Source organism: Bos indicus x Bos taurus, chromosome X (assembly GCF_003369695.1).
Source record: "Bos indicus x Bos taurus breed Angus x Brahman F1 hybrid chromosome X, Bos_hybrid_MaternalHap_v2.0, whole genome shotgun sequence".
Lineage (NCBI taxonomy): Eukaryota > Metazoa > Chordata > Mammalia > Artiodactyla > Bovidae > Bos > Bos indicus x Bos taurus.
Window position 1 is genome coordinate 19,695,711 of NC_040105.1, and position 14,592 is coordinate 19,710,302.

The 14,592-nt window shown below is 38.8% G+C and overlaps 1 protein-coding gene across 1 annotated transcript in view; it reads left to right on the forward strand.

The window, feature by feature from the left end:
- The window catches only part of MBTPS2 (membrane bound transcription factor peptidase, site 2), a 47,375-nt gene extending 33,558 nt beyond the window's left edge, over positions 1-13,817 (forward strand). The window contains exons 8-11 of the mRNA XM_027533091.1: positions 2,976-3,070; positions 3,426-3,621; positions 9,525-9,600; positions 10,698-13,817. Coding sequence (XP_027388892.1) covers positions 2,976-3,070; positions 3,426-3,621; positions 9,525-9,600; positions 10,698-10,920 — 590 coding nt within the window. The 3' untranslated portion in view covers positions 10,921-13,817. The remainder of the gene's footprint in view (positions 1-2,975; positions 3,071-3,425; positions 3,622-9,524; positions 9,601-10,697) is intronic.
- The last annotated feature ends 775 nt before the right edge of the window (positions 13,818-14,592 follow it).

Consider the following 14,592-nt stretch of genomic DNA (forward strand, 5'->3'; position numbering starts at 1 on the left):
TTTAATGTGACCCAGTAGAAAAGATTATAAAATAAAAAATATTTTTAAACATATGTATTTTTTAAATTAATAAACAGATATGTCACAGTTTACTTCTCACATGATAACAAACTATTAAACTCTTTAAATGGAAAATTCCATATTTCAGGAGGTACTTCATCTTGTCAGGGCAGCCACAGCCATTGATTTGTGTTTTGATTGGATTAATCACCATAAGAAGAAGCCTTAACCCAGAGGTCACATATTAGTGATACCGTAGAGGCCAAATCCAGCCTTGGCAAATGTGTATGATTTGACTTCCTTGGCAGTCCAGTGGTTAAGACTCCACACTACCACTGCAGGGGGCATGGGTTCAATCCCTGGTCAGGGAACTAAGATCTCACATGCCTTGAAGCCCAGCCAAAAAAAGAAAGAAGTTTCTCATGAAAGTCCAGACTTTGTATTTCTCTTGAAATAAAATGGATCATCTCTTGACCCTCAGTCCCAAGTGAAGTGGCCTGTCTGCGTACCCTACTTAGAACAGGGTATGTATTCTCTAATTCATCACAGTCCCCACCATTTCCAATTTTTTCCACATACTATCCACTTAATATATTTGATACTTGCTTGGCCCCTTTAAGCTTGTTATTAGACATGCCATATCAACAGTGATATCAAATTATTGACTTTCAATTCTCTATTGCTGACACTCCTCCATGAAAAGCTAAATATCAAGCATCAGAGGTAAATTTTTAAAAATCATTACTGATACAAAGGCAAGTAGTATAGAACATCATCTATGTATTCAGTGCATATTGAGCTGTCCACCTTACATAAAATACTGAGAAACCTTTCCTTCATAGACCTTACAGTCTAGTCAAAGAAATAGACCATGTGCACATTACAGTACAAGGTTAAATATAAAGAATGATGAGAGATATTGGGAGTTGTGAGAGTTGATGGCATTTGGTCTTGACTGAAAAGATGAGGACAGGCTTCATAGCAGCAACTCTTAAGCTGGTCCTCAACAGTGAGTTTAATTTCAAGAGACTGTTATAAATTAATCTTGGCACCACAGATCAGGGAACTGCTAATGATTTGGTTCAGCAAGAGAAGAGTATGAGATAAGGTGATCAAAAAAAAAAAGTAGAATTCTTTGTTTTAGGCTATGAAGTTTAGACTTTATTTGGAAGCAATGCAGGGTCTTTGAAAATTTAAATTATTAAATAGAAGAGCTACATTCTCAGAGTTTTACATTGGAAGGTTAATCTGAAGCATTCAGTATCTAGGACAAGTTTATAAATGAAGTAGGTGGTAAAATAGTTGCATTAAAATTCTCTTCAAATGGGTCAAGTGAGAAAGAATTGAAGTCTACCCTTTAGTGGGAATAGATAAAGAGAAGAATAATGAGGTAAATATTGGTGTGACTTGGCAACTGATTAGAGAGCATACTGAGGACTTTTGCCTGGATTGATTTCTTTTTTTAATTCTAAACACCTTTTTACCTTAGAGTTTACCATTAGGGCTGATGAGTGATTATAGGCACGAGTTTGTGCCATTAGATGCTCATAGTTTGCTTTCATATTTTAAATATTACTCATCACCCAGAATTTAAATACCCATTCAGTTATGGTAAGAAGACAAAGCAAAACCACCCGCACAGCCGGCCATTGCAGAGGAGAAATTGGTGCATCTGTTAGTTTACTTCACCTGTGTTTTGCTCTTGGTGTTGGCAACAATTCATGTTTAAGGAGATCCAATCTAATCAAATAATCTAGAAAAGAAAGATTTAAAAACAAAAAATCTTTGCCTGAAATAAAAAATCCTTATAAAGTCAAATTGCATATCAACAACCATTTTCATGCTAGTACTCCTGAAGACACACTTGTTAATAGGAAAGCTTTTTGTAGTATTGGAAATCACATAACATTACTCTCTCTTCTTCAGCATATCTGAGTATGGTCGTATGTATATAAAAATCTGAGTTTAATTGGTCCTCGTGGTTGTTTAGTTGCTATGTCATGTCTGACTCTTTGTGACCCCATGGACTGTAGGCCACCAGGCTTCTCTGTCCATGGGATTCTCCAGCCAAGAATACTGAAGTGGGTTGCCATTTTCTTCTCCAGGGGATCATCCCAACCCCACGGGATCGAACCCACGTCTCCTGCATTGCAGGCAAATTCTTTACCACTGAACCACCTGGGGAGCCCTTAATTGGCCCTTGCCACACATCAGTTTTGCTCTACAAGTTTGATGTGCTGAATGCAGGAAACCTTCCAAAATAAATGGATAGGAAAAAAAATTCTGTCCCAGCTGTATGAGTGATTTAACTTCCTTATTCTCCCCTAGATACAGTGAAGCAGCCTACCAAAGAACTTGAAAAAATAAATGATTAATGGGAATGGTTGCCCTTTTTCCATTGCCTTCCAAGAATAACTGGGTTACTAGTATGCGGGCAAATATGTGCACATCTGTGTGGTCAATTTGGACTGCCCCGGTTCTGTGGGGAAAACCTGAAGATAAGCGTGGAGGTGGAATAGATATTTGATATGATAGAGATGTCCTTCAGGATGAGAGTCTCTTAGGTTCCTCTTGCTCACTCTGCTAACACCACAGTGCAGGAGTTCTATAGTGATACTGGATCAACAGCATTAGGTCATCTAAAAGTAGCTCATTAAGTATTTGTGCTTGACCGGCTGGAGTTACTGCAAAACCTACTGAGACCCTGAAACTCCAGCTTTATGAGTGGGTAAGTTTATGTGAAGACAACTAAGCTGTGGTCATTGCTGCTTCTTGATTCAAATTGGATGTATCTCTTTTTGTAATGTAAAATCAAACTCTGCAGCAAGTAGCCAACAGTCTGGACTGTCAGTTATACAGTTGTTTCTGAGTTCATATGCATTTTACTTAATTCTTTTTGTCTTGGAAGCAAATGTACTTCTGTGCATTGTGTACTTCTTTTAATAACAGATTTTAATAAACCATTTCTCTTTAAGCGTACAAACGGCTAGACGGTTCGACTGAATGCTGTAACAATCACAGCCTTACAGATGTTTGCTTTTCCTATAGAAATAATTTTAATAAGCGTTTGGTAAGTTGTCCTTGAAACAGTCTTGATTGCCTGATATAATTATATAATCATGTAGAACTAAAATGGAATCCTTGAAAACATTGCCCTTTTGGTTTATACCATTTTATTAAGATCTCTACATTTCACATGTCATATTTCATCTGAGAATCTTTAAAACATTTATAATAATATCTTATTTGGCCAGAGTAGAATAATTGAATCTAATTTATAGTAGATATACATGAATGGCATTTCCTTTATTGAACTTCATTCCTAATATGGTTGGTGACATGAAAGATATTGAAAGAATTTAACTTGGTGTTTTGCTTGTTAATGAATCATTTTTAGTATGGACTAATTGATGTTCTGTCCCTAGCATACATGTCTACCTGCCCGGAAAGCAGTTGAAGCCACCCAAGTTTGTAGAACCAATAAAGACTGTAAGAAAAGCTCAAGTTCAAGTTTCTGTATAATACCTTCTTTGGAAACTCATACGCGCTTAATAAAAGTGAAACACCCACCTCAAATTGATATGTTATATGTAGGACATCCGCTGCACCTTCACTACACAGGTGGGTTTTATTGTGGTAGACCCTCAGAACATTGCTATAATGGCCTATATTCTCACTGGTAGAGACTCAGTACACACCTTGCATTAATTTCATTTGTTTGATCACTTTTTAAAATCTTGTTAACTTGTTCTTAAGCATTAAATGAAATTTAAGCAGTAGGAAAATAATCTGAATTTATAAAGCAAGATGAAGCTTAACCCCATGTCTACTTATGGAGAAAGACATTTTTTCTTCACTACCATTTATGTCCAAGTCACATAGATGACCTCTCAGATATTCTCTGAGTGTTTATTAAATTTCTCCAAGCTCCCAAATCAGTAGCAAGAGTAGCATATGCCAGAGAATGCCAGTAATCATAGTGATAATGATGATAAAGTAATTTGTGAATAACACATGAATTTTATATGAATATAATTTCAGAATCAGACCAGCGTAAACGCTTTAACAGTGACAACATGATTGGATTAAACATATAGCTTGTCCATATGGCTCAAGATCATACAGAAGAACTATGAAAAAAAGTTATCTGGGCTAATGGCCCAGATAACCACGATGCTGTGATCACTCATCTAGAGCCAGACATCCTGGAGTGCAAAGTCAAGTGGCGGTGATGGAATTCCAGCTGAGCTATTTCAAATCCTAAAAGATGATGCTATGAAAGTGCTGCACTCAATACACCAGCAAGTTTGGAAAACTCAGCGGTGGCCAGAGGACTAGAAGAGGTCCGTTTTCATTCCAATCCCAAAGAAAGGTAATGCCAAAGGATGTTCAAACTACTGCACATTTGCACTCATCTCAAACGCTAGCAAAGTAATGCTCAAAATTCTCCAAGCCAGGCTTCAACAGTACATGAACCAAGAACTTCCAGATGTTCAAGCTGGATTTAGAAAAGGCAGAGGAACCAGAGATCAAATTGCCAACATCTGTTGGATCATAGAAAAAGCAAGAGAGTTCCAGAAAAACATCTGCTTCATTGACTACGTCAAAGCCTTTGACTGTGTGGATCACAACAAACTATTCTTCAAGAGATAGTAATACCAGATCACCTTACCTGCCTCCTGAGAAACGTGTATGCAGATCAAGAAGCAACAGTTAGAACCAGGCATGGAAAAACAGACTGGTTCCAACTTGGGAAAGGAGTATGTCAAGGCTGTTTATTGTCATCCTTCTATGCAGAGTACATCATGTGAAATGCTGGGCTGGATGAAGCACAAGCTGGAATCAGGATTGCAGGGAGAAATATCAATAACCTCAGATACACAGATGATACCACCCTTATGGCAGAAAGGGAAGAGGAACTGAAGAGCCTCTTGATGAGAGTGAATGAGGAGAGTGAAATAGCTGGCTTAAAATGCAACATTCCAAAAACGAAGATCATGGCATCCGGTCCCATCACTTCATGGAAATAGATGGGGAAACAATGGAAGCAGTGACAAGACTTTATTTTGGGGGGCTCCAAAATCACTGCAGATAGTGACTGCAGCCATGAAATTAAAAGACGCTTACTCCTTGGAAGAAAAGCTATGACAAACCTAGACAGCATAGCAGAGACATCACTTTGCCAACAAAGATCCGTATAGTCAAGGCTGTGGTTTTTCCAGTAGTTATGTATGCATGTGAGAGTTGGACCATAAAGACAGCTAAGCGCCAAAGAATTGATTCTTTTGAATAGTGGTGTTGGAGAAGACTCTTGAGAGTCCCTTGGACTGCAAGCGTGGAATACCAGTAGAGCTATTTCAAATCCTGAAAGATGATGCTGTGAAAGTGCTGCACTCAATATGCCAGCAAATTTGGAAAACTCAGCAGTGGCCACAGAACTGGAAAAGGTCAGTTTTCATTCCAATCCCAAAAAAAAGGCAATGCCAAAGAATGCTCAAACTACCGCACAATTGCACTCATTTCACATGCTATTAAAGTAATGCTCAAAATTCTCGAAGCCAGGCTTCAGCAATACATGAACCATGAACTTCCAGATGTTCAAGCTGGTTTTAGAAAAGGCAGAGGAACCAGAGATCAAATTGCCAACATCTGCTGGATCATCGAAAAAGCAAGAGAGTTCCAGAAAAAATCCATTTCTGCTTTATTGACTATGCCAAAGCCTTTGACTGTGTGGATCACAATAAACTGTGGAAAATTCTAAAAGAGATGGGAGAACAAGACCACCTGACCTTCCTCTTGAGAAACCTGTATGCAGGTCAGGAAGCAACAGTTAGAACTGGACATGGAACAACAGACTGGTTCCAAATAGGTAAAGGAGTACATCAAGGCTGTATATTATCACCCTGCTTATTTAACTTATATGTAGAATACATCATGAGAAACACTGGGCTGGAGGAAGCACAAGCTGGAATCAAGATTGCAGGGAGAAATATCAATAACCTCAGATATGCAGATGACACCACCCTTATGGCAGAAAGTGAAGAAGAACTAAAAAGTCTCTTGATGAAAGTGAAAGAAGAGAGTGAAAAAGTTGGCTTAAAGCTCAATATTCAGAAAACTAAGATCATGGCATCTGGTCCCATCACTTCGTGGCAAAATAGATGGGGAAACAGTGACTGACTTTATTTTTCTTGGCTCCAAAATCACTGCAGATTGTGACTGCATCCATGAAATTAAAAGACGCTTACTCCTTGGAATTTAGAAAACTCAGCAGTGGCCACAGGACTGGAAAAGGTCAGTTTTCATTCCAAACCCAAAGAAAGGCAATACCACAGAATGCTCAAACTACTGCACACTTGCACTCATCTCACATGCTAGATGGTGATTGCAGCCATGAAATTAAAAGACGCTTATTCCTTGGAAGGAAAGTTATGACCAACCTAGATAGCATATTAAAAAGCAGAGATGTTGCTTTGCCAACAAAGGTCCGTCTAGTCAAGGCTATGGTTTTTCCAGTCATCGTGTATGGATGTGAGAGTTGGACTGTGAAGAAAGCTGAGAGCCAAAGAATTGATGCTTTTGAACTGTGGTGTTGGAGAAGACTCTTGAGAATCCCTTGGACTGCAAGGAGGTCCAACCAGTCCATCCTAAAGGAGATCAGTCCTGGGTGTTCATTGGAAGGACTGATGCTAAAGCTGAAACTCCAATACTTTGACCACCTCATGTGAAGAGTTGACTCATTGGAAAAGACTCTGATGCTGGGAGGGATTGCGGGCAGGAGGAGAAGGGGACGACAGAGGATGAGATGGCTGGATGGCATCCCTGACTCGATGGACATGTGTTTAAGTGAACTCCAGGAATTGGTGATGGACAGGGAGGCCTGGCACCTGTGATTCATGGGGTTGCAAAGAGTCAGACATGACTGAGCACCTGAACTGAACTGAACTCCTTGGAAGGAAAGTTATGACCAACCTAGACAGCATATTCAAAAGCAGAGACATTACCTTGCCAACAAAGGTCCATCTAGTCAAGGCTATGGTTTTTCCGGTGGTCATGTATGAATGTCAGAGTTGGACTGTGGAGAAAGCTGAGCACCGAAGAATTGATGCTTTTGAACTGTGGTGTTGGAGAAGACTCCTGAGAGTCCCTTGGACTGCAAGGAAATCCAACCAATCCATCTTAAAGGAGATCAGTCCTGGGTATTCATTGGAAGGACTGATGTTGAAGCTGAAACTCCAATACTTTGGCCACCTGATGCAAAGAGCTGACTTATTGGAAAAGACCCTGATGCTGAGAAAGATTGAGGGCAGGAGGAGAAGAGGACAACAGAGGATGAGATGGTTAGATGGCTTCATTGACTCAATGGACATGGGTTTGTGTGAACCCAGAGTTCACAGGGAGTTGGTGATGGACAGGGAAGCCTGGCATGCTCTGGTTCATGGGGCCGCAAAGAGTCGGACACGACTGAGCGACTGATCTGAACTAACTGAACTGGACTGCGAGGAGATCCAACCAGTCCATCCTGAGGGAAATCAGTCCAGAATATTCATTTGAAGGACTGATGCTGATGCTAAAGCTCTAATACTATGGCCACCTGATGCAAAGAAATGACTCATTTGAGAAGACCCTGATGCTGGGAAGGATTGAAGGCAGGAGGAGAAGGGGATGACAGAGGATGAGAGGGTTAGATGGCATCACCAACTTGATGGACATGTGAGTTTGAGCAAGCTCTGAGAGTTGGTGATGGACAGGGAAGCCTGGCGTGCTGCAGTCCATGGGGTTGCAAAGAGTCGGACATGACTGAGCAACTGAACTGAACAAGATCATATAGTCTAACTTATTTTGTTGTATAAGATTTTATATGTTCCCTTTTTAATAACTTTCACTGAAATATAATTAACATATCATATAATTTACCCTTTTAAAATATACAATTCAGTAGTGTTTAATATATTCAGAGTTGTGGAACCATCACCACAGTCTAGTTCCAGTATTTTTTCATCACTCCAAAAAGCCTATACCCATTAGGAACCTATTCTACTTCTCAACACCCACCTACCCCATCCCTTGGCAACCACTTAATCTACTTTCTGTTTCTGCAAATTTGCCTGTTTCCACACATTTCCTATAAATAGAATATTTTGTGATTGGCTTCTTCCCCTTAGCATAATGTTTTCAAGGTTCATCCATGTTGTAGTTTGTGTTGGTGCATTATTCCTTTTTTATGGTGAAGTAATATTCCATATTGAAAAGCAGAGACATTATTTTGCCAACAAAGGTCCGTCTAGTTAAGGCTATGGTTTTTCCTGTGGTCATGTATGGATGTGAGAGTTGGACTGTGAAGAAGGCTGAGTGCCGAAGAATTGATGCTTTTGAACTGTGGTGTTGGAGAAGACCCTTGAGAGTCCCTTGGACTGCAAGGAGATCCAACCAGTCCATTCTGAAGGAGATCAGCCCTGGGTGTTCTTTGGAAGGACTGATGCTAAAGCTGAAACTCCAGTACTTTGGCCACGTCATGTGAAGAGTTGACTGATTTGAAAAGACTCTGATGTTGGGAGGGATTGGGGGCAGGAGGAGAAGGGGACGACAGAGGATGAGATGGCTGGATGGCATTACCGACTCAATGGACATGAGTTTGAGTGAACTCCGGGAGTTGGTGATGGACAGGGAGGCCTGGCGTGCTGCGATTCACAGGGTCGCAAAGAGTCGGGCATGACTGAGCGACTGAACTGAACTGAACTGAACTGAATATTCCATTGTATGGATATATTACTTTTCTGTATTTATCCATCAGTTGATGGACATGTGGGTTTTATGTTACTCTTTAAAAGGCTCTCTCATTGCTCTGCAGTCATATCCTAAGATACAACTTGGGTCATTTCTCTCATTTATTGTTTTGACACTAGGTGTCTCTGGAGTACAGATATTATATACATCCTCAACAAATGTAGAAATAACCCTCTTCAAGGTAATTTTCAAGAAATGTGTGCTATGAGTTCTATTTAATTATAACAGAGTTTTTAAGTGTTTTAACAAAAACAGAGTAATGGAATCCACAAAGTGAAGGAAATCTTAAAAATCCCCTAGTGTTAATCCTTGTTTTAGCAATGAAGAAAACACTGAGACCAAAAAAGATTAAGTCACATAATGGTTGGAGTGAACATGATTTTAAGGTTATACCTCTTTGAAAAGATAAGGACTCTTGATATAAATTCTAGTGTAAAGTCATTCTCTGTATTTGGTAGTCATAGTTGGTATATAATCAGTTTTTATTTTAGTCTCACCTCACAATATAAATGTACATTGAGACATGAATTTCTGTATCCCACTCTTTTTATTAGATGTTCTAGAATTGTTGATTTACTTTTATAGTTGGGCCATCGAGCCTGTTTGCATATGTTTGAGTAGGGCTTTCTCAAATCAGTTTAATAGGCTAGTCCAGTCTATACCCACATAGTAAAATTCATTTTTCTGTTGCTTACCTGTATAAATAATATTAATTATTTCTTATTTTTCTTTTTTAGTGAGCATCACCAGTTTTATCCCACGTTTCAAGTTTCTAAGCATAGATCTGCCTGTGGTTGTGGAGACATTTGTCAAGTATCCTTTCTGATGTGAAAGATTTTAAAAGTGTGCTACTTGGAACTTGATCAGTTTTACATTGACTAGAGAGCTTGAACAGACCTTAGAAGTATCAATCTACTGCTAACACACACAAAAAAATGGACTTTAAAATTGAGAAAGATCAGATTGTACCTAGGAAGGAAGAAGCCAGAAAAGAGAGATTGATTGGGAAGAGAGAAAGGTTAAGGTGTGGAAGAGAAAGAACCTAGAAGACAAATTGAGAGTTGAAGTTTAGAGGTCTAAAACCTTTGAGTATGTTTATAAAGGATGAAGTATTCAGCTACTAAATGAGGCGATGTGTTCCACCCCTCCTGAGCCTGTTGACTCTGACCAAATGGAGGAATGCATAAGGGACATCAAACTGATTTCTGCTACTGAAATAGCACTCCACAGAATCTCATGTGTTCTTTAGCATATTATGTTTGCATATAAAGAGATTTTTAATTGGTTATTATATAGAATTTGAATATATTTGAACAGTTTGAAAAGGTTCTTTATTTTGTCACTTTTAAATCTTTAATTTCTTTTTTAATGATTTGCAAAAAAACAGAGACAGAAAGTAAATGAGCAAATATTAGTTAACAAATGAGTTACTGAAAAAAGGATAGTCAAAATTATACCTTGTAGACTGCAGCTTTATCTCAGAGATATTTACACTATGACCTTACAGATGATAGTAAAATAGAGTTCAAGGGACTAAAATCTTTATAAATCTAAGCAATACTTTGTAAGGATTGAAGAGAAATTTTCCCTCATTTCTTATTCTTTCCATATTCCTTTCTCTTGTATCATTAAAGAGAAAGTCTTTCAAGGAATTCGTTACAAACTGCCTTAGTTTACAGGTGGTTGGCTTTCATTTTTTGTCAAGTTTTTCTAACTTTGAAATAATACAAATCATTTGTTTTAAATAGAGATCTAAGAATCAATAGCATTTACTGGTGGGCAGAGATTTTAAAAAAAGGAGAGAAGTCCCCTGTAATCTCAAATCGACTCCTCGTAAAATACACACTTCTGACTCCCAGAAATGGCTTTGCATGCAGACCTGAGTAGGCTCCTTAACTGATTGCAACCAGGTACCTGATTTCCCTCTCGGGAGCTCTGGCAATTGTTAATGCAGTGCCCTGCTTTGCTTTGGACGGACAGTGGATTTTAAACTCTTTCCTAGATGCTACTCTTACCTCAGTGATTGGAGACAATGATGTCAAAGATCTGATAGGATTTTTCATCTTGCTTGGTGGCAGTATACTTTTGGCTGCCAATGTGGCCCTGGGCCTCTGGATGGTTACAGCACGGTAATATTTGGACTCATCTGATAGAATCTCTGAGTTACAATATATAATACTGAAAACCTTACTTGGTATGAAATAAAAAGTGATTCCTTAAAATTGCATTTTAGCCAACAACTTTAAGTTCTTTATTCAGCGTATCCAAACTCTGGGACGGGGGAGAAACAGAAGAAATGAAAGACATATTCCGTGATTACATTCTAGTTTTATAGACTGAACCTACAAACTTCAGATGCTTGTGGAACAATTGAAACAAGTGCAAATTCATGTTAAACCATTTTTGTGTGGCTATATACTGTATTGAAATACTGTAAAGGAAAACAGAATTGGGTAGGATTAATTGAGAAAAAACTTCCTGAAAAAGCATCATTAATCCAGATTTGAAGAAGACCAGACTTTGGCCAAGTGGGAAGGTGAGCATTTTCTTGGTCTATATTTCTTGTCTTTAATCTTGTTGGAAAAGTATTTTAAAATTCAGTGATAAAAAAAAATTCAGTGGCTCAGATATTAAAGAATTCGCCTGCAATGCTGGAGACCTGGGTTCAATCCCCGGGTCGGGAAGATCTCTTGGAGAAGGGAAAGGCTACCCACTCCAGTATTCTTGCCTGGGAAATCCCATGGACAGAGGAGCCTGGCGGGCTACAGTCCATGGGGTTGCAATGAGTCAGACACGACTGAGCAACTAACACACACATTGTTTTGTACTCTTGACAACTGAAGTCTGATTACAATTAATAAAATTCTATAAAAGAAACTGCCGACGCAAAAGGGAACATCTTTGTTAAATGATCCCAGTAAATGAACACCTCAGAAGTAGACTCAATAATATCATGAGACGTGTCTTGCCACCCAAGAGTTGCCTCTTTGATAATATGCCCCAATATCCTCATAAAGCAGCAGCAGCCTTGACATTCAGAATGAGCTGTAGGAAGTATTTCCTACCTGCAGCATGTGAGCTTGAAACAGTTAGGGGCAAACCTCAAAACTGAGCCAGCTGGCTCTTGCGGCAGATCACAAGACAGATCACAGAACCTTCTGCAGTCCTGGTTACCTTTCTCTACGAGCTTGAAAGCTTGGAACCGCTCCAGAATAGACATTTTCTCTTGTGCTGCTGGGGCTACCTTGGACCTAGCTCCTAGGCCCCTGTCTTCAAGAAGCAATTACTCTAAGCCATGAAGCATACTCTGTCCTCACCAGTGTCTTCCATATTTCTCTCTGTTGGGGAATTAAATACGTAGTTCTTCCTTTCTGCCTTTCCCCTAAGCTACCTCTGTGGGTCCACAAGAGACTTGGTAGTAGAGTGAGAATGGCTACATGTGAGAACAAATGTGGATTTGCTGGAGCCTGGTAACTGACTCAAGCCTGAAAGAGCCCTGCCTAGTTTGAGATCTTTCAGACTGGTGATGCAGCCCTGGAGGATCTAGGAAGTCAGTAGGCCAGTGTGAAGCTATTGGTATTAAAACTATATGAGCATGCTGTTTTTATGATGAAAAATCTGTGTTCTCATATGCGCAAAAACATCAATAGTCATGTATCCAACTTTTTCACTAAGTGAGATATTCATGGGGTTCACCTCTTTCAGATTTATTGCTCTTAGGCAATAAAACTTTTTAATCATTTTTAAGGAAACTTTAGATTGTGTTATAAATCTGCCTGCCTTCTTGAAGAGAAATTGTGTATTGAATATAATTTTAATATTTTTAAAATGACCTCTATTACCACTACTTAAAAACTGTACAGATTATTGGTTTATCCTAGGGAAAAAGCATTTGTTCTATTCTCAGGCAGACAGTCTTTCAGGATTAAAGTATATTAGCAGAGTAATGCACAGACCTATTCAGGTAATAAAGCTTGGGGACTACCATGAAATACTTATATTATTGATTTGATTACATGAACTAAGCAGTTTACTAATGAAATTGCTATATACATGCAGATCATTTAAAAAAAAACTGAGAAAAAAATTTAATAGATGAAATCTTACCCATAAGCTCCTTTCTCTGGATGGGAAAAAAAAAAAAAAAAAGCACATCATTTTCTTATGGCTTTTAAACACCTTGGTCTTCTGCTCCATTGGGTCAGAATTTGGGAACAGTCTATTAGGATATTGAGCAGTTCAGTCCTGTTTTTACAGAAATAGCCTCATTGTGTAAGAAAGGAAATGTTATATGTTGTCTCTTCAGCCTCATTGTGGGCACTTCTAGAGCAAGGACCATGTCATACTCATCTTTCTGTCCCTGGCACAATGCATGAGACATCAAAACTACTTAATAAATGTGGTTGAATGAATGATGTTTAGTGTTATTTATGGATTAGAAAAGCATGTTTCTATTTAAGTAAGCTGTAAAAAGTGTTATTGAATATTCATGTAAATGTATGTTAACATAAAAAAATAGCTTGAAAGATCTTTGTGTCCCTGGTAGATTATCATCTTTATGAATATAGTTCATTTTGGTTTCTATAGAGCCATTTAAAAAATGAATTATTTTAAGGATTTGAAGAAAGTGTTGTGTTGTCACTTGTTCAACAGTAAAACTGTATTTTCAGTGTTCTACTCTGCATTGTCTACATTTTTGAGGGTTGTTTTTAATCACTTAAAACCTGTAAAGAATGTATATATCCTTTTCAGCATCTCTGTTTGAAAAGACATGCAGTGAAACTTGACCTTTTGATAATTGCTCTTACAGGTCATCTGTTCTAATGGTAAATTGTTTAAATAGGGGCTTCATGGGTATGTGGCTCTTAGTCATCAGTTTGTCCTGTGGTATTTATTGAATGTCCACATACTAGTGGTACCCAGGTATTTTTTTCTATAAATCTTACAACTGAGTTTAACTTGAAGATACCATAGTTGCTGGCATTCAATGTTTAGCAATAAAAATAAATGTGTATCAGCATTCTATGTTTTATCATCTATGTGTTGTCTTTTTTTTAATTTGTATTCTTTTCTGTCAAAATTGTTCCTTTCACATACAGGACAATCTTAGATGCTTTAAAGTTCAGCCTCAGTTTTCACTTAAGCAATCATATATGAAAGTTGTTGACAGATCACAGAAAGAAGTCTTTTTAACGTGAAATCCCTGTGCTCTCACTACTGTTTTCGAAATGGCTTATTCATGGATAAGGAAAGAAGACTATCATGTTTCATTACTGTCTGACAGAAGTCTTCTCTAAGTTAGGTGATGTTTTTAGGAATTCATGAAAAGAAGTGTTTTAACTATAATATTTGGTTCTTCTTCACTTTTTGCCCTGGTGCTTCCTACCATGTCCACAGAGCCAACCTCCCAGACAAACAAACACACACACACACACTCTCTCTCTCTCTCTCTCTCTCTCTCTCTCTCCCTCTCTCTCCCCTCTTCCCTCTCTTCCTCTCATTGTTTGATTGCTGCTGCTGCTAAGTCACTTCAGTTGTGTCCGACTCTGTGCGACCCCAGAGACAGCAGCCCACCAGGCTCCCCCGTCCCTGGGATTCTCCAGGCAAGACCACTGGAGTGGGTTGCCATTTCCTTCTCCAGTGCATGAAAGTGAAAAGTCAAAGTGAAGTCGCTCAGTTGTGTCATTGTGTCCGACTCTTAGCGACCCCATGGACTGTAGCCTACCAGGCTCCTCTATCCATGGGATTTTCCAGGCAAGAGTACTGGAGTGGGTTGCCATTGCCTTCTCCAATGGTTTGGTTACT